Below are 21,638 nucleotides of genomic sequence, written 5' to 3' on the forward strand. Positions count from 1 at the left end.
CAAGAAGAACCACAACTGAAAAGCAGAACACCTACAACGAAACTCACCGTGAAACTTGTCGAAAACGTCGCTCGACCCTTCTATCATCCTGCTGCGGCTAAACTTGACTCCAACAAACGCAGGAACATTAGAACCTACTGCAAACCCACAACCAACATTGGACATCGTCAAACGCTGCTCGAAAAAGCTCGGCTGCACTTTTCTCCTCTCTTTTTTGCAAGAAAAACTCTCCAACTGTGTTTGTCTCTTGTGTCGACTGCCTCTTCCCTCTCAATTTTCTTTTCTTTTCTCAAATAAAACTTAAAAAAAGAAGATTCAAATGATTGGAAAAATGTCATTGAGACATAATTACAATTATACACTCAACATAAAAACTATTTAAAACCACTTAAATATTTTTCATTTTTCTAAACTCATTCCAACCCTTCTTTCAATATTTAGTGATTCATAATAAGCTAATTGTAAAAGAAAAAAAGCTAAAAAAAAAAACAGTGTTAGTCCCTAATGTTTAAGAAGTTTTAATTAAATCGGAAATGTTTTAACGTTTCTCAATTTATATCTCTTCAAGATTTGTGATTTGTTAAAATTGGGCTATCCTTAGTGATTAACTTACAAGATATAATGCTTAATGAAGATAAAAAAAATGAGGAAGGGGGATTATTTTATGGAGAGAAGGATATCACTAGCTATCAAATGTTTGTTATTGATAGACTTTAAAATTTTGCGAGTAAATATTTTGTCAAATTTATTATTTTTTACAATTATTCTATATATTATGTATTATTTAATAAATTATTAATAAATTTTTGGAATATAAAAAATAAAAAAACTTTTATTTTCGTTTGGCATTATTTTAGGAAGAGAATCTAACATTTAAATTCAAATTATTATTAAACGAATGATCTAAATAAATTGTTTAAAATATTGACATTATTTCAAAGGATGGATGATGGTGCAATATTATCTAGCAACCAAACATCATTTAGTTAAGATTACAAATTGCCGAAAATAATTTTGGTATAATTCTTATTATTTTCAATTTTTGCTATTTTTGAACTCTAGATTTATACTCTAACTTGTTAACTAGCATTAATTTTATAATTTATAAATATAAGATTAAACACACTTTAGATAAAAAATTAAATTAGAATTGAATTGTTGAACATGAGGTGAAACACACATCTAAAACATAAACACAACATTATTTTTTTTATTGAACCCTTTTAACTCTTAGAAAGGATGGCCTTAGGGATTTGCCAAACTAAACTAAACTAATTATTGTGCTAAATAAATTGTAAGGTGTCACAGTCCCCTTGACTTTACTATATCTGAAATCACGCATATACCCCCAAATGCCTAACTAATTAACACCATACCCTTCTTCCCACTGTACTCTCCCACTACGCCTCCTCTCTCTCTATACTCTTATCTCGCCGTCGTCTCATCGCCGCCGCCGCCGCCGCTTCCACCGCCACCTCGTTCCTCCTCCACCTCCTCCTTTCCAGGTATCTCTCTTCTTCTCTCTAATTTTAATTTTTCTTTTTTTTTTTCTTTTTTATACCAACCGACATTAATTTCTTTATCATATGTATTCTCTCCCTCGATGAACCCAATTTTTTGTTGGTCCGATCTCTGTTTGAGGGCATCGTTTTTGTATTTTTTCCCTTTTTTTTTTTCTTTTTTTTCTTTTTGCAAATCTTGTCGTCTTTGACTGTTAATTTTGCTCTAAAACATTTCTTTATTTTATTTTTATAGTGTTGTTATCCTAAAAGAGGCAGTCCGATATTAGAAGAAATTGAACTACTGTTCCGTTTTGTGGAAAGTGTTGGATTCTGCGTGCTAATTAACTACTTAGCTTTCGGGTAACTTCTATCTACTTCATTATGGGAGTTCTGCATTTTGGGATCTGTTTGAATGTCTGGAAAATTAAACTAGAGCATTTTAAACATCTTCATGGACCGTTTAATCGAGAATTTGTTCATAATCATTTAGGAATTTATTTATTTGCTTAAATGAGAGCTGTTTGTGCATAGACTGGCCGTTTATCAAATTTTCCTATTTGTGCTTCTTAATGCTACAAACAGAAGTTGAAATAGTTCTGTTTTTTTTCTTCTTCTTTTTGTTGTTGTTGTGATCTCTCTACTTTCCTTATTAACTCTTAGCCGAGGGAATTCCTAATAATTCCTTATCTGGAGGTTGGGATGATGACTTTTCACTTGACCCTCTGCTTTTGGAGCCCTTTTCACTACATCAAATCTGCAAATAAAAAAAAACCCTAACATATAGGAGTGGGTTTTTGTAAATATTCGTGGTTGGGCAATTGCATTTTTGGTAGTACAAAACTGTGGGGCTGAAATTCATTATCAGTGCTGAAGCTGCTGAGAATTGTTTCTTTAATAATGAATGAAGCAATAAGTGAGGTCCTGAAGGAGCGAAAATTTTGAACTGAGACTGATAGGAAGACTACACTGAGGTTGATATGGGAAAGTTCCGGAGTTTGTTACTGGGGTGTCTCAATTTTTAATGAACTTAGATTAGAAGAACTTGATTGTTCTTCAACAACAAACAATTTTTCGCGTGGCCTTTTTGTTATGGAAAAATGCCTTTTTCCATGAAGTGGATTGCAGATGTAAAACTAGTCCTGTTCAAGAACTTTTTCTCCTTCACGCTCCATTGGGACTTAGAATTGTGTAAAATTAACAACTCTTCTCTTAATCACAAATTCTTCATAGAGCACAAAATTGATTACTACTCTTTCATTGCTCAACTTATCGAATAAGAGATGAGGATAGAGCCGAAATATCCAAGCTAGTTTTAAATGGAAGGAACTGTAAACTGATGGTACTCTATTAAGAACAAAAAAGGTTGGTCTTCTTTCCTATCATCGATAGCCAACTTTGCATCGATTGACTACTATAACTCTTCCTCATTTTCTTACTAATATCTTCCTTTCATCCTTGACTGATCATCCTTTTTGCGCTTGATACTGGGCAACTGGCCCATCCAACTTCATTAATGGCTCCATCTCCCATGATGCTCATTGATGAAACTTTTAGGGACCCATCCATTATGGTCTTTAGAGAGTTCTTGCATGATGATTTGTACAAATCTTTTTTTATCTTTAATTTTTCAACATTAACATTTTACGGGAGTGTCCGTGTTGGACACACTCTGGACATGTGTTCCACATTTAGGACAGTTCTTGGACACGCCTGTAAATCTTCTTAACGAGCAAATGGTCCAACTTTTTATGTTGGACCTAAATTTGAAGGCCATATCGATTATATGAGAACTAAGATAAAAAAAAAAAACAAAAGCAAAGCCCATTTTCTTAACCAAAGTTTAAAAACAGAAACATAAAAAACTGAAGTTATTTCGGAGCAATATTTCTCATCTCCCATCTGTTGTTTTCGACCATCTCTTCAAGGGTAGAAAAGGCCTTCTATGGAAGCAGCTTGTCAGAGCTATTTTACGGTCTATTTGGCTTACGTGCAACAATCACATTTTCAGCAATAAAACACAACACATTGATGTTTTCCTTGACCATGTGTTCAATGAACATGGCTTTCTCGTGGTGTAAACTGTCTAAGCATTTCAGCTCTTATAGTTTTGTCTCTCTTTTGACCAATTGGAAATGTCTCCCCTGTAATCCTTTGGTCTGGGGTCTGTCCCCCTTCTCTTTGTAATTTCATTCATTAATGAAATCGTCTCTTAACAAAAAAATAAAGTTAGAAACCTGAACATTTCATCTTCTACAATGGTTAATTAACTAGACATTTTATGCTTTTTGTTGGTGATATACAATTAAATTTGCCTTAACCACTAGCTTAAGCTTTTGGGTGAATTTGTGATTTAATATGGTATTAGAGCAGGTGGGACAATGAGATCCTGTGTTCAAGCCCCTGCATTATTGTTTTCTCACCAGTTTTTTTCGAAACGGAGACAAAATCTCTTTATTAACGTGAACTCAAAGTACAAGAGATTTATACAAAGAGAAATAAAGAAGTTATAATCAAAGGAGTCCTAGAGGGGTCAAGAGGCGCACTCGAACATCTCCGCTAGGATGACACCCCATAGCGCCAAGCATTTGATTTCCACTTGTTGGGCCTTTCAAATATTTCAAGCCCACAAGTGAGGAAAAGTGTTGGTGATGTATAATTAAATTTTCCTTCAACCACTAGCTTAAGCTTTTGGGTGAATTGGTGATTTAATACTTTTTTAAGTGGAGTGCTTTTAGTATGTTATCTTAAATTTATATGCATCCTAAAAAAACAATTATAAAAAATGTGGCCCCAATGTGTCCATGTTCTAGTTCTCATGAAATTGACGTATTGTTGCGTTGCATCATGTTGTGTCCGTGTCCATGCTTCTTAGGTCTCAATTCAACGGAGTAACAAAAAGTTTTCCATAAGTTGTTTTGAGTTGTGTAGATATTGACCAAGCTAAACCCTTTTATCGTCAAGTTGGTTGGCACTCGGCAGAATGCAGGTCCTGTCAGCTGAAATTTGTGTCATGGAATGGAAAAGTCTTCTTTGAACTAAAATTTGTCACTTCCTATTGGGGTTGGGTTCAATTTTAATACCTCCCTCTTAACGTTCACTTGAGAGGTTTGTGTTGATTTTCTTTCAACGTGCTATAGGTTCTCTTAGAAGGCTCGGCCTCATAAAATTTTGCTGAAAAATCCAATTAAATTTCTATAGCTTCATCCTTGCTAATTTTTTCATAGTATAGCCAACTCTAAAAGGTAAAAGAGTCAAGTGGTGCAAATCCAGGGAAGGTAGAAGCTTGATCAGGGAGATTGAAATTGTTGAGGAGTTTGTCAGCTTTTTCAAGACTCTTTACGCAAAATGAGAAGCCCCAAAACTTTACCATTAACTGAGATCTATTCCTTCAAATACTTGTTTGGAATTGAAAAATATCTTTTACAAAAGAAGAATTAGAAATGCTATTGACGAGCCTGATAATAATAGATCCCCAGGACTAGATTGTTATGTTGGCGAGTTTATGAAAAAAGTTTGGCCCATTTTAAAGAATGATTGGTTCAAGATCTTTGAGGATTTTTATGAGAATGAGATCCTGAACAGATGTGTTAATGGGACTTATCTCTGTCTCATTCCAAGGAAACTAGAGGGACGAATTATCAGACTACAATTCATGTGACAAGTTTCTAAAAAGTGATGGCTAAACTCTTTGCCCATCTTCTTAGAAAGATGCATCTGAAACAGAAACAATTGGCCTTTGTTCCAGGTAGGCAAATATTCTATTCCCTCGTCAAGTCATAGCTAATGAGTTGGTGGATGAGTGTCATTGGAAAAAAGGGAACAGATTGGGTTATCAAGCTTGACTTTATGAGAGCTTATGACATGGTGGATTGGGACTTCCTGTTGGAGGTTCTTCAGTAAACAGTTTGGAGAATGATGAATCAACTAGATTAAAGGATGGGTTACGAACATCTCCTTCTGTCTTTCTTTGTTAGTGGAGACCAAGTGAGATTATTTGTGCTGCGTGTGAGGGCTTCGAGTCTTCGACAAAGTTATTCGTAAGCACCTTTGCTGTTTGTGATTGTGGATTATGTTCTGAGTGCGTTGTTAGATAAGGCCTATGAGAAAGATTGTATTAGAGGCTACCTGGTGGGTGGGGGAATACCTGTTTCATGTCATTCATCTACAAATTATTGATGATACCCTCCTCTTTTCTGAATGTAATGATGAGAAACTAAAGTGCTTGATAATCATTGACATTTATGAGCTTGTCATTCGTGTATGGTATGGAAATTAATCTTCAAAAAGCCACCATCTTGGTGGCATTCTCTTTTAAGGTACCAAAGAGGATGAAGTCGTAAGATTTGGGATTGTGAGCCTCCTCTGTTTACACATTCAAGAGGGAGTAAGCTTACACATGCTAATGTCATTCTATCAAGCACCCCTATTTACTATTTCAGAATTAGTGCATTGTGTTCTCTATTAGCCCTTTAAGTTTATTCAACTAGAGAGCCTCCTCTGTTTAGCAGATGCGAATATTTCCTACCTTGAACTATGGTTGCCTTGACCTTGCTATTCAAAGTGCTGGATTTTTCCATATACTGGCTTTACAGAACCTTGGTAATTGTTTAAATCCATGGGTGTATACTGCATCATATTCATTCCTTTAGGATCATATTCATCCCTTACAGAAAAGGACAGAAAAGACAAGTGCACGAATTGAGATTTTGGTTTTGACCAAAAATGGGGTTTAAATCATGCTTGAGCTACAGTTGCCTTGACCTTGCTATTCAATGAGTTGGATTTTTCCATTCACCGTCTTTGCAGAATCTTGCTAATTGGTTAAATCCATGGATGTATCCTGCATCATATTCATCCCTTACAAAAGGAAGGGCAGTAAAGACAAGTGCACGAATGAAGGTTTTGGTTTTGACCAAAGATGGGGTTTAAATCATACTTGAGCTACGGTTGCATTGACCTTGCTATTCAAAGGGTTGGATTTTTCCGTACACTGGCTTACAGAACCTTGCTAATTGGTTAAATCCATGAATGTATGCTGCATCATATTCATCCCTTAGAAAAGGAAGGGCAGACAAAACAAGTGCATGAATGAAGGTTTTGGTTTTGTTCGACCAAAAATGAGATTTAAATCATGCTTGTATTTCAACCTCAAGGGAGAGTCAAGCTCCTTGGAAGAGGCATACGGCAAGGAGATCCTCACTCTTTACTTTTTCATCATGAAGGTAGATTGCTATGGTTAATCTTTTGGCCTTATCAAAGGCTTTAACATGGGAGTAAGGATTAAATATTGATGTTGATATTGGTATCAAAATATCAATCATAAATGATTTAATTTCGTATTTAAGTTAGTTTTATTACTAAACTAAGTCATATCTTATTAATAGTATTCATATTAATATTGGGGTTGATAGATGGTATTTTTCACGTTTTATGTGTATTTATAGAAGATATAAGGCATGTTGATCGATTGTAACATTGATTCCAAGCCTTACCATTTATGTATACCAACATTGATGTTTTAATCCTCGAGAGTTAACGTTTTCTTCATCAATCATCTTCAACTTGTTGACAATATTTTTTTTTTCTACTTTTAATGTGTTAACTCTTTAATTGCTCTTTGAACTTCAGTTCCAAAGACTTTTTGTAATCATTCTTTAGACAACATCTTACTTTGTTGGAAACCCTTTCTTTAGTGGAGTTTTTGTGGGCTTTGGTTTTCTGTATCCCTTGTATTACTTCATTTTTTTCTCAATAAAAGCCGTTGTTTCATAAAATGAATCAGCATATTTGAGAAAACATTTGGTATCAATATAATTTATAGTGAGATTGAGATTAGGGAGAATGATGCTGATACTAAACATAAAAAAACATAAAGAAGTATGCTCTCTCCTCCCTCTTACTCCCTCCAACTCTAACATCCTTGAGCTCTTCTCTGTTCAAACTCTTTTAGACCTTTTTTCTATTTTGTCCAACTCTTCTTCTTGGCCCCTCATATCATGGAAGTTGGTGGTTCTAAGTCAAACGATACATTCTTTAGCATTGAGAGGTTGCTACAACTTGGAAGATGTTTTTTTTGTAGATAGAACAAAACTTTTCGTTGTTGGAATGAAAAGAGGCTAATGCTCAAGCTACAATGAAACAAAAGAACAGAAATACATGAAACATAGAGTTTTGGGATCAGTTGGCATATGAGGTGTGTTTTGTCTTGCCTTCTTATGGAGGGAGAAACTTCATTATCTGGGTTTTCTCAACAGATGGGTTGGTCATTCAAGCATATGGTTAGCAATCGTTTTAATCAAACAAGATATTATAATTGAAAAGGAAAATCTTTGGAGCAATGTGCAGAGCCAACCTCTTACTTAGAAGACAAGGCAGGTTATATAAGTTTGGAGAAGACAAAGGAAGCAAAGTGACCAAGAAAGACAGAGCGTACAATGACCAAAGAATAAGGATCTACACAAAAATCTTTCTGGGTTCAAAAAGAGAAATATTGGAGATGAGTTTTAATGATTTATGGGTTGTCTCCCACTTCTTTGTGCATAATGATTGGAAAACGATTGGGAAGGTGCTAGAAGAGGAATTTCAATGCAAGCTAATGCTTAACCCTATATTTGTTGACAAGGCCTTGTTCAAATTGATGGGGTGATTTTATCTAGCATCATTGAAGCTTTTGGAAAGTGGAAAGGTTATGCAGATTTTCATTTGCTATTTGAAAAAGAAACAAGACTTTTCATTGATTAAATGAAAAGAGTCTAATGTCAAAATACAATGATACAATTTGGAGAAATTGACTCGTGACTCTCTTGGAAGGCTCTTGTGGTGATGATGGTATGCATAATGTGAATTGGAAATTACCCAACGTTCTAAGCTTCTAGGCGGTCTTGGAATAGGTGATTTAAGATACCATAACTCTGCTCTATTGGCCAAACGGATTTGGAGGTTTTTACATGAACAAGTTGCTTTGTGGAGGAAGCTTAGTGTAGCTTAATATTTCTCTCTTTGTTTATGGCCGTTTATTGTTCGTGGTTATGCTAAATCCCCGTGGAGGTTCATCTGTCATACCATTGATCTGGTTGCTTCTTGCACCTAGTGTTGCCTTGGCACGAGTTCCACTAAAGGACCATTGGCTTAGTTGTGGTGTTCTCTCTATGGCTTTCCTCTGCTTGTTTCGGCTTACTAGTTTTCCCCAATATTAAGGTGGGTGAGGTGTGGCTTGAGGATTCTGCGACCTGGAATTTGCGTCTTTGTCATTATCTTAGTGAATCTGAAATTCACGGGTGTTTTACCTATAGAAAATAACGATGCCAGATCACCATTATTAAATCCGATTTCTAACAGTTTCTCTTCTCATGGAACATCAAAAGTTGACACCCCTGTTTCTTCTTCGATCACTTCGTCACCTAAAAAATTGGTTAATAAGGAAGAAATTCTTTCTCCCTCCTCATCAGCTCGATTTAACAAAGCTAAAAAGAATTCCTGCTCTCCAAAGTTCCTCTTGAAGTATTTTATCAGGAAAAGACGTACTTCAACAATGCTTGGACTGCTTTTTTAAAATCTTGAGTCTTTTGGAGTTTGTTCAATCAAGGCTTAAAAGAAGTATTCCCAGGGGCAGCATTTATCCAAGCCTTTGTTCAATGAAGTTAATCTGGATCTTCTGGAAGTTTGTAGCTCTTTAGTCCAAGCTCCTAGTTGCAATACTGGGTTAGTCAATCCTCAATCTAAGCTTCATTCTTTCTCTCTCTTTATCCGAATTCAAACCAGCCGGCTGTATGAGGTACATTGAACTCTTGTTGTGATGTGGGCAAAATACAAGCAAGGAGCAATATGGGAATGGGAATTTTGCAGTCCTAATGTTCAAGGAATTCAAGAGTCAGATGTTGAATCAGTTGTAAGTGTAAGTAGTGGGAATTAGAAGAGGTTGAAGCAGGGAAGAGGCTGAAGATTCTGAGATTTTAGAGAACATTATCGGCAATATCCGTAAGTTGTTTGTGGAGGAATCTGTGGAAGAAAACCAACCTCCTATCCAGATAATCAGAGGAGAAATCGCACAGCACTTTCACAGCATCATCAAAGCTTGTGGTTTATCTTTCTTTTGAATTCTATAAACTCTGTTTCCGGCAGCTAAGGCAGTCTTGGATTTGGTAGTGCAGTGAAAGTTCTTTCATGGAATACAAGGGGGCTGTGCATATTTCCATTGTTTCTTAGCCGAGCATAACCCTTCTCTCCTTCGTTCATTCCGTCTCCTTTTTGAGAACCTCGCAAATGGCTTCTTTGAGGTGCACTCCAACCTGGTTTTTTTAGGCACGTGAGAGCTACACCGTATCAACCCAAGGGTCAAAGACGGAGAAAGGCGAGAGTGGGTTTACAAATGAGAAAGGTATCTGGTAGATCATTCTCGAACAAAAAGGGAATTAGATGTTTCTACAGTGGGCTCTTCGACCTGGAACTTCCCAATCAAAGACGGACAGGGCTACCATTATCCTCACGTTTTTCCTCCTTCAACCTTGGGAAAGTCGCCTGACCTATGAGTAGTAAATGATGTTACGGCTTCCTGCTTCAGCACACTTTGGCACTGATTGATTTAGCACCTTTTTGTTCTCAGTTGAGGTTAGAAGCAGCTAACCCTAGGTAGGAAGCAAGATACAATTATGAGTAGGTTATATTTCATACTCTCTCGTTGTATTTGCCCCTGCTCACAAGTTGGTTAGCATATGAAAACCTCTACGTCTAGCTTCAACGGAAAGATCTCATATCGATGCTTTCAATCAATGGCCCGGCCAGTCTAGCAGCTTAGCGGCTTTCCCCATTGGAAGAAAATGGTAATGAGAAAACTGATAAAGAAGATAAACACACATTTGGTTTTGCTACAAGAAACAAAAAAGAAAGATTTTGATCTAGATTTTTCAAATCCTTATGGAGTTCAAAGGAGAGAGGGTGGACCAAAGTTGATGCTTATGGACTGCATGTAAAAAGAATATTAGATCACAAATGTATATTGGCTGTATAAAGAGAGATTGTATATTTGGTTGGATCTTATTTCTCTACCAGAGTACATTTTGGAGCCATGGTGCTTTGGAGGTGATTTTATTATGACAAGATGGCCTCATGACATAATTCGAGCAGGCAGAATGACGAGAGGAATGAGAAGATTTATACTTGTATAGCAGAAAGTAACTTGAACATTATTATTTCGGAAAAACTTGAAGGATGAAGAGTGAGTTTCAGAATCTTATGGGGCTGTTATCACACAGGAAAGTAAGGGATAGAAACGACTGGAGATCACGGTCATTGGCTCCTAATGGAAAATTTTCAGTTAATTCATTTTGGATAAAAAGAATGCCTCTGAACTTTGTAAGTTGTATCAATAATACCTCTAAACTTTCAAGTATTTAAAAAATGCGCTTAAGCTTTCAAAAAGGGTTAAAAAATACTCTTACTTTATTTTTGGATGATAAACGTTAAATTTTGTTTCAAAAATACCCCTGAACTGTTGAAAAGTTTCAATACCATTAAACTTAAAAATAAGTTAAAGTGTTAGAATTAGTTGGCTTGGCCCATAGGGTGTTTAAGAAAAGATTTACCCTAATTCCTAAACTTTTTCCTTTTTATCTCATTGTGTATTCTATGAATTCTCCCCCGTTGTACCTATTGTAAATCATCAGAAATAATAAGAACAAAATATTGTGGTTTTTCTCCCGGTACTTGGGTTTCCACGTAAGTTGTGTTTTGTGTTTTATTGCTTTCAATAAAAAGAATACTCTCATTGATCCAATTTTTACACCAAATTTCTCGTTACCCAAAATAAATACCAAAATTTTAAGTTTAAACATAAAATTCTACAAAATCTCACAAACTCTTTAAACAAATGTTTCTCCTGTAAACATATTAAAACAATATTTAGTTAAATAAAAAAATGTATTTAATTTTAACACACTAAACTATTAACATGCTAATTCATTAAAATAAGTCCTAAAATCCCTTGGTGTTTCTATTATTCTCTTTCTTCTTATTGAAGTCAATATACTTTTCTAAAGTTTGTAGTTTTCTTTTTTTATTTATTGGTATCGAAGAAGAGGGGAAGAAAGAAGAAAATAGTGGAGTAAGATGGTATTAATTAATGACTTGTGTTGTAACAAAAACGGTATATTTTAAACTCTTTATTTTACAAAAATTTAAGAGTATTTTTTAAACCTTGAAAGTTTAAGGGTATTTTTAAAAGTTTAATGTGCATTATAGTCAAATACAATTTTTTTTATTTAACTAGTTACTGTTTTAGCATGGTTTAAGGAGAATCTTTTATTTTCAATTTTTGGATCAATGAGAGTATTCTTTAAACTTTTTTCTAAGAAGCACAAACACGGATACGAGACACAAATACGACACAAACACGGTGACACACCATATTTTAAAAATCTAGGACACGACACGGCAAGGATAAGTTTATTAAAATATTCATTTTAAAACTATATATATCATTTTTATAGTAAAAGAAAATTCGTAGTAAATGAATTGTAAGCATATAAAAGACTTAGTTTGATGTATTCCATGCTCATTATTGTCATATATGTGTCTTTTTAGTCTACTCAATAAGTGTTCTATGTTGTCTAATACCTTTGTTGGACTAGCAAGCATTCAATAGGTGTCCACCAAGTGTCAGAGTGTCCAACTGTCTGAAACGTGCCGGACACGAATACACTATCCAAACTGAAGTGTCCGTGCTTCTTAGACTTTTTTTATGCCTAAGGGTATTTATGAAACTTTTCAATAGTTTAGGGGTATTTTTGAAACAAAACTTTAACGGATTTCATCCAAAGTAACTGTAATAGTATTTTTGAAACCTTTTTGAAAATTTAAGGGCATTTTTAAAACTTTTGAAAGTTTAGGGGCATTTTTTAGACAAACTATAAAGTGTAAGAGCATTTTTTATAATTTAACCTATCTAATTACTAATATGCCCCTTTAAATAATCATACCACTATTCTACTAAGAATCCTACTAGGGGCATAGCTAGGGGCCTTGCAGATCTATACCATCATTTTCCATAACCTGCTTTAAACGAAAAATATCAATTGGCTTGTAAAAATTGATCACAAATAAAGTATCATAAACTATATTACTAAGTTCAAGACTTAAGTGTCACTGAAATGAAGGAAAACACTTCATATTTATTACTAATTTCAATTGCTGCTACCATTAAACCCCAAGGATTAGGTTGGACACGAATTTGAACCACAAACAATTGATCATATTGAGAGTGTCAGCTGCTATGCTGACAAGGCGACCAAAATATGTCCTAATAGATGGAAAAGTTTCACGACACCAGTAGTTTTAAGAGTAGATTTTTAATTGAAATCCAACCCCATAACCTTTTATAAATCTTGGATGACCATGAATCTCGCTATTCAATTTTTCAAAATGCAGATGAAAGTTCTCAAAAAGCCATCCATTTTCCTGGAGAATTAATAAAATTGGCCAAGTTTCCATTGACAATTTTAATCAAAGCTTTATCATCGAAGAACTGATTGATCAACACTTTGGTTTTGAAGTAATATTCCAAAATTGCAAAAAGTCTCGAGATTACCCAAGTTCGAAATCAAAATCATACTGAAAAACATCAATCTTTTTCAACCCAATAAAAATTTTGAGCTTTCATTGAGTCAATAATTAGTTTTCTAGAAGCAGGGGAATGGGCGCTCTTATTTTTATTTACTATTTGAATCTTGGGAAAGCAGAATTCATATCCTTCCACGTTTTATAGAAGGATATGGAGGTTGGATTTCAATTAAGAAAAAAAACCTACCTCTCTATTACTGGTGTTGTCAAATCTTTGAAGACATTGGGCGTTGGAGTACATTTTGAAGGCATGGTAAGGACCTGTTACGACACTGATATTGAAGCATGGATAAAGGTGAATTGGAATTTTTGTGAACTTTGCCTTCAACAATGATCATGTCGGGGGGAATATCTTTCTACACTTTGGAGATATTAAAACTTTGGATCTTCCAAACATTATTCTTGAGGCTCTTTTATTAGCAACTGATTTTTCAAATGTGATTGATTTGTCATGTTTCAAGCAAATTATGAAGGATGAAGATCTTGATCCGACTTTCAGTTCACAGAAATTGATTTTTATGAACCAGTGCGGGCTCCTATGTTCATTTCAAAGGATCCCTCAGAATGTATCAAGAATAGGGATTGGTGTTGATAAAGTCACTAATTAAAGCTCTTGCTTTTCTCTTTGTGATTGCAAAATTGGCTCTCGACCCCACTCATTTGGGGTTCCCTCATGGTCATAATGAAAAAACATGTATCCGTTTACTTTTGGGCTTCTAATATAGAGAACACTGAAACGTGCTTCAAAAGTGGAGGAATTCATGTATCTCTGTTGGTGGCTGTTTTATTATTATTCAAGTTAGTGTTAGTCTACCTGATCTTCTAACCTACTTTAGACCTACTATATTTCTCTTTACATTACGTTGCTGGCTGAAATGACACACTTGTGATTAATCAAATGGAAGAATTTAGAAATTTTTATTTTTTTGGGTCAATTGAAATATTGGAAGGTTTTGTTTTGTTTTTTGGGTTGGAAGGGACTCTTGTCTCTTGGCAGTTGGCAGTGTGAGCTTAAGTTTTAGATTTCCACAAGGCGACTTTTAACACCATTGTTGTAGATGAATCTTTCACATTCTCACCCTGTGCACAATCATATTAAGACGGTAAAAATCAATTTATAAATTTATAACTTATGTTTCAATTATGTAAAATATTGTCTTGCTGTAGATTTGACTTACGTAAAGCTGGAAAACTTTTAATGTTTGCATAATTAATTAGAGTTTGGATGTTTATATTAGCAAAATTGAGCTGGCTCCTATAATTTATTGTAAATTGTTAAAATAAAAAAAAAAGGTTGATAGTTTTACTCGGTTGTTTATACTTGATATCCTCTCCTCTAACATGACTTTCTTTCCCCCTTTTGATGGCAGTGTACCACACCAGTAATACTAGTTCAAACGTGCAGAATCATGTGATGCTGATGCTTTAGTACTCTTATGAATAAATGGCTGATCACTCTTTAATTGTGTCAGAGACTGCACTCAGTCTGGTAGATCACACTCTGGTGATTGGACAAGAATTTCCCGATGTTGAAACATGCAGAAGAATGTTGAAAGATATTGCTATAGCTATGCATTTTGATATTCGAATTGTTAAATCTGATCGTAGTCGGTTTATAGCCAAGTGTTCCAAGGAAGGTTGTCCATGGCGTGTGCATGTAGCGAAATGCCCTGGAGTTCCAACCTTTACAGTTAGAACCTTACATGGTGAGCATACTTGTGAAGGTGTTCGTAATCTTCATCATCAGCAAGCCTCCGTGGGATGGGTTGCCAGATCTGTGGCAGCACAAGTAAGAGATAATCCACAGTATAAACCCAAGGAAATCCTTCGGGATATCCGTGATCAGCATGGAGTTGCTGTATCCTACATGCAAGCTTGGCGTGGTAAAGAACGTAGCATGGCTGCTCTTCATGGAACTTTTGAAGAAGGGTATCGTCTTCTTCCTGCATATTGTGAACAAATAAGCAAAACAAACCCTGGAAGCATTGCTTCAGTTTTTGCAACAGGACAAGAAAATTGCTTCCAGCGCCTGTTTATTTCTTATCGTGCTTCGATATATGGGTTTATAAATGCCTGTAGGCCGCTTCTTGAACTTGACAGAGCACATCTTAAAGGAAAATACCTGGGAGCTTTACTCTGTGCTGCGGTTGTTGATGCGGATGACTCATTGTTCCCATTGGCCATTGCAGTTGTCGATGTGGAGAGTGATGAAAATTGGATGTGGTTTATGTCAGAATTGCGGAAGCTTCTTGGGGTAAATACTGATAGCATGCCAAGATTGACAATACTATCTGAAAGACAAAGAGGCATCGTCGAGGCAGTTGAGACACATTTTCCTAGTGCCTTTCATGGATTCTGTCTGCGTTATGTAAGCGAAAATTTCCGTGATACGTTTAAAAACACGAAGTTGGTTAATATTTTTTGGAATGCTGTTTATGCTCTCACTGCAGCTGAATTTGACAGCAAAATTGCTGAAATGGTGGAGATCTCTCAAGAAGTTATAACGTGGTTTCAGCACTTCCCTCCCCAATTGTGGGCGGTAGCATATTTTGAAGGTGTGCGATATGGCCATTTTACATTAGGGGTTACTGAGTTGTTGTATAATTGGGCACTCGAGTGCCACGAGCTCCCCATTGTGCAAATGATGGAACATATCCGTAATGAGATGGCATCTTGGTTTAACGAGCGGCGTGAAATGGGAATGAGATGGACCTCCATTCTTGTACCCTCTGCTGAAAAGCGGATTGCGGAGGCAATTGCAGATGCTCGTTGTTATCAAGTACTTCGTGCGAATGAAGTTGAGTTTGAAATTGTCTCAACTGAGAGGACAAATATTGTGGAGATACATAGTCGCGTGTGCTCCTGTCGTCGTTGGCAACTATATGGACTCCCTTGTGCTCATGCCGCTGCGGCTCTAATGTCCTGTGGTCAGAATGCTCATCTATTTGCTGAGCCTTGTTTCACTGTCACTAGTTACCGTGAAACTTATTCACAAATGATATACCCAATCCTTGACAAGAGCCTTTGGAAGGAACCGGGTGAGGGGGCCGAGGGCGGAGTTGCAAAGGTCGATATCACAATACGCCCTCCCAAAATCCGTCGTCCACCTGGAAGGCCGAAAAAGAAAGTTCTTAGAGTTGAAAACTTGAAACGCCCAAAGAGAATTGTACAATGCGGTCGCTGCCATTTGTTGGGACACTCTCAAAAGAAATGCACAATGCCAATGTAACATTCGGTAGATTGATGAATATATTATCTTCCCTCAGAAATGCAATAGAATTAGTGTTATGTGCAATCTCAGTTCTCCTGTAACCTCTAGTTGCTGCAAAATAAGATACTAAGTTATTTTTGGCCTAATTACATAGTTTCTTTCTCATTTTCTTTTTTCTTTTTAAGTTTATTTGATTGCGAGAATGTTACGACCAGGGCACACTATTGGATGCTCAGTAACATATGTTCTGCCATTTTGAGGCACCTTTACGAAGAAGAAAAATTTGAGATTGAACAGTTGAAAACAATGGAAAAGAAGAAGTGTTGGGGGAGAAGGGATGAAAAGATGGAGAAGAATGACAAAAAAAAAAATCTTGGAACAAGAAAAGAAAATTAAGGTTCCAAACTATAAAACTTGTAGAGAAACAAAAAAAAGCTAAAATCCCAAAAAACCTCTTTTAGCTATGTTTCAAAGTTATATTTAAAAACATTTCATCTACATGGAGAGAAATATATTTATTAATAAAGTTTTTTCAAAATATAATGAGTAAAATATTTACACTATATAAAATAATTTTGAAAATGAAAAAAACCATAGGTCCAAATGTTCCAATTAACATGCGATTAATCAACCACACGCACATGTGTACTTTTTTTCTAAATAATCATGATACAGTCGTGTAGGAAATTATAGGTAGTATTAACACCTGTCACATACACACATATAATTCCTCTTCTAAACGATCATGATACGAGTGATCGTGTAGGAAGTGATACACGATTGTTTAGATCATGCACACGATCGTATCACGATTGTTTAGATCATGTACACGATCGTTTAGATCTGGAAGAGAAAATATATGAGAGATGATGAAGATCGTTTACCAAGTGAAAATTTGAAGAAGTAAAAAAAGAAAGAAAAAAATATGAGAGAATAAGAAGGAAGAAATTCTAGAAGAGAAAATGAATAAATCACGAACAAGAACAAGTGAGAATATGAAGAAATTAATAATATAAAGAGAAAATGAATAAATTGCAAAGAAGAAGAAAAATAAGTGAAAAATTGTCCGCAATATTCAAGGGTCAATCTAGAAATATGTTTTCCAAGGGTCAATCTAGAAATTATTTTTCGGTAAATATCATGGTGTTTTGTTATATTTATAAAAATTGATATTTATTAATATTTTTTTCTTCTTATTCTTAAAGTTTATTTAATGATGAGGATAGAAATATGCATTTATTATGATGAGAGAAAATGCATTTATTATGATGAGAGAAAATGTATTTAATATAAAATTTTACCATTTTAATTTGGAGAGTGAAAATGAAATTTAATATGATTTTATTTTCCCTCTCTTTATTTATGTCCTTTTGTATATTATGTAAGAAATTTCATTGTTTATGTGAAAATATTTAAACAAATATATTGACAAGTATATTTGATATGTACTTATAATTAAGTGTAAATGGGTTGGGTTAGGGTATTTTGGCAAGTCAACTGATCCAAAAAAGATTTTCAACTAAACCCAATTCTAAAAATATGGGTGGATTATCGGGTTATCCAGATTTTTTCTAGGACTGACTGGGAATATAGCAAATTACTACAAATTAATTAGGGATATAGCAAATCTTTAAAAGAATTGCAAATATGGAAAATTTTAATTAAATTCCAAGGTAAAAGACAAAAATGCCCCCAAATGCACTTTACGTATTCCTTCTGTCTTCCATCTTCCACTTTCTTCTTTTTCTTATGTTCCAATTTTCTTTTGCGATTCCGATGCCTTCGTATTCTGATTTTCTTTTACGATTATGGTGCATTCATATTCGGTTTTGCTTCACATTTTCCACTTTATCGTCTTCCACTTTCTTCGCTTTAGGTTTTCAGCTTCGCTTCAATATTTTTGCTTCAGTTCACGTTCTCCCGATATTTTTGTTTTCTGTTTGGTCGTAATATATTTGAAATAAATTTTCTTCTTTTTATATTTGTTTAAAATCGAATGATTGATAGATTTTGTTAGTAGAAGATCTAAGTTAAACTGCATTTTTTGTGTGATGTTGCTTAAAGTCTATCGGTGATATGTTTCTATCAATGATTGATAGATTTGGAGGATGTTGAACTTGTTTGTGTTGTGATATTGAACTTTTCTTTGGATGTTAATCTGTTTGTTTGCGGTAAGGTGTATTGGTGGATGTTTTAGTTTAAGTGTTAGTTTCTTAATTTATCAATGATACGTTCTATCATTGATAGACCTAAAATATGTTTAGTAAATACTTTAGTTTAATGTGAAAGCATATTTTGTGTGTTATTGTTTAGAGTCTATTAGTGATATATTTCTGTCACTAATAGACTTGGAAGATGTTTAGATTGTTTTCATTATAATATATATTTATAAACTTTAATTCAACATTATCATTTCAGGTTGTTCAAGAAAAAAAAATGAAAATGATGGAAATAACAAAGGATGTTAAAAATGTTAGGCCGAAGAGACAACTTAACCGATCAAAGAAAATGTTGGAGAATGCAAAAGACTAGAATATTGCAAGAGACCGATTGATTTGTTCCTAGTTTTGATTTACAACTCTCTCATTGAGTAAATAGATATTGTATTATTAGTTTTGCGGATATTTCATGATAGAAAAGAACAATGATAGACTTCATATTTTATTTGATTTTATTCAATTGATATAGAAATGTGTTGGACCATAGGTTGAATATTGCAAATTGACTGATCTTCAATGGATGTTTAAGTTTATTAATGATAGACCATAATGATGAAAAAGACTTCACACAATGGTGTTACCTCTTCATATTTAGTTGATTTTATCATATTAATATAGAAAAATGTTCGATCACAGGTTGAATAATCATTGCAAGTTATAAGTTTTGTGTTCCCATTAAGAAATCAGTATTATACATGTTCAATAATTGCAAATTAATATTAATTGGTGCATTTTATTGAGAAAAAGTTTTGTTAATATACATGTTGAAGTTTATCATTGATAGAAGCTATCAACGATAAACGCTTCTATCAATGATAAACTTCGTAGTAAAGTTTATAACCAATAGAAACTATCAATAACTATAAAATAAACTCCATTATGACATTACTTCATATTACTACTTTACAATAAAGTAACTACCGCTAACAAAAATAAATGTTCTCTATCTTCAAGCAGAATGATTCTTATCAACAATGTAATGTCACATTATTTTGTGATCAACAGGACAACAATTACTACATTTTGATGATTTTTCTTCTCATTAATCAAATTTTTTTTTTTTCGTGGTCCTTAGGCTCGACGCTTGCAAAATAGCGAGGTAGTATTACACTCATAACATTGATTAATCATAATTCTGAATCGTTGCAATATATATGTATACACACACAGTTTATCATCCTAGTGTTACACTCATAGCATTATAAAAGATAGAGTCTAACACTGATTGACTAATATCAGTGATGGCCTAGGATACGAGTCTATTATCGATAGACTATTATCAGTGATGGACTAGGATACAAATCTATCATCGATAACTTAGGATATTAGTAATGGTCTAGGATAGAGTTTAGAGTTTAATATCAATGATGATCTAGGATACGAGTCTATCATTGATAGACTACTATTAGTGATGGACTATGATAAGAGTCTATCACTGATAGACTAATATCACTGATGGACAAGGATAAAAGTATGTCATTGATAGACTACTATTAGTGATTGACTAGAATACGAGTCTATCATTGATAGACTACTATCATGATAACATAGGATATTAGTGTTGCACTAGGATACATGTCTATCAATGATAGACTAACATCACTATGCTTATATTAACTAATCCAACTAATAGTCTATCAGTGATAACTTGTATTCATCAATATTTTTAGGGAAAAAAAACTCAATTTCTTTTAACCTAAAATTGTAGAACTGATAGAAAAATTCTTAATATGCTCAATTTCTATGAATCCTCAAACTAATGAAGTTCAATACAATTGAAATTAAACACATTTTTTAATATAAAAATACTGGTAAAATCAAGTGAATTGAACAAAATCAACCTAGAGTGATGAAATTAAATCAAATTGTAAAAGTTGGATGCAGTAAAACTTTAGGGAAGAATCACATCTAAAAAAATACCAAAGTGAGATGGAAGAAAATCGCGGAGAGAATAAATTATCTTAAAATAGGAGAATATCACAAAGAAGATGGAGAAGAAACGATGGTGAAGATGGAGAATGGAGAAAATGACGGTCAAGATGAAAAATGGAGAAAATCGTAGAGAATATGGAGAAGGAGAAAATCGGGGAGAATGAGAGAAAATTGTGAAGAATGAGAAAATTGTGGAGATTTCTTTTAAAACAATGGCAATTTTGGAATATTTTAAAAAAGAATACAAAATTTGCTATATTTGCAAATGGTTTAGAAAAATTGCTATATAATTAATATTTCATGCCAAAGGTTATTCATTATAAAATCTCTTTTTTCTAACTTCTAATTTTTGTTGGAATAGTTGCAAATTTAGCAATTAGATTCAAAATAATTAAGTATATAGCAACATTTTAAAATATTTACAAGTATAGCAAAATTTGTCAAATCCTATCAATGATAGAAGTCTATCACTGATAGACTATGTTGTAAATATTGGTCTATCACCGATAGATCATACAAGTTTATCATTGATAGACCATAAAAGTCTATCAGCGATAATTTTGCTATATTTACAATTTTTTTAAAACTGTTGTTATATCTTTAATTATTATTTCTCAAATGGTTATCAATTTTAATTACCCATTTTTGTTAAATTTAAAATTATTATAAACACCATATCATAAATCCACACAACCAAAAACATCTACAAAGTACAAAATTAATATAATAATGCTTAATAATGTTCTTAGACAACTAGAATCACACAATAGAGTCAAATATTTAACCCTAAAACTTAATTTCTTAAAACTTAAAATTTAATATAAATATATGTACTTTGTTAATATAATTAATTCAGGTTTGAACATCATTTTTAAAACCACAACTCATACCAACTCAACCCAAAAGGAAAAAAACCTGACCCAATTTTAAACTAATCCAACCAACGTTTATAATAGAGGTTGGATAGTTCAAGTTATTCTGGTTGTGTGTTATTTATACACTCTTAACTCAAATACAAATGGTTCAACGATGACTTAATACATATATTAATATATACTAGTTCTTAACATGTGTCATGCATGTGATATTTGTGTTTTATTTTTATTTTAAGGCACGTATGGTAACATTCTCGTTCCCTGTTTCTGTTCATTGTTCCTTGTT

At 33.9% G+C, this 21,638-nt stretch overlaps 1 protein-coding gene across 2 annotated transcripts; it reads left to right on the top strand.

Annotated features, from left to right (window-relative positions):
- Positions 1 to 1,339: 1,339 nt before the first annotated feature.
- Positions 1,340 to 16,499, top strand: LOC101220272. Of its 2 annotated transcripts, XM_004138854.3 has the most exons (3): positions 1,340 to 1,505; positions 1,756 to 1,862; positions 14,486 to 16,499. In XM_004138854.3, exon 3 carries the CDS (start codon positions 14,560 to 14,562, stop codon positions 16,342 to 16,344), a length of 1,785 nt encoding a protein of 594 aa, XP_004138902.1. In that variant the 5' UTR covers positions 1,340 to 1,505; positions 1,756 to 1,862; positions 14,486 to 14,559; the 3' UTR covers positions 16,345 to 16,499. The 2 variants fall into 2 exon arrangements, with proteins under 2 accessions (XP_004138902.1, XP_031737074.1); XM_031881214.1 differs by lacking the exon at positions 1,756 to 1,862 and having other exon boundaries at positions 1,344 to 1,505.
- The last annotated feature ends 5,139 nt before the right edge of the window (positions 16,500 to 21,638 follow it).

This window comes from Cucumis sativus, chromosome 2 (assembly GCF_000004075.3).
Source record: "Cucumis sativus cultivar 9930 chromosome 2, Cucumber_9930_V3, whole genome shotgun sequence".
Lineage (NCBI taxonomy): Eukaryota > Viridiplantae > Streptophyta > Magnoliopsida > Cucurbitales > Cucurbitaceae > Cucumis > Cucumis sativus.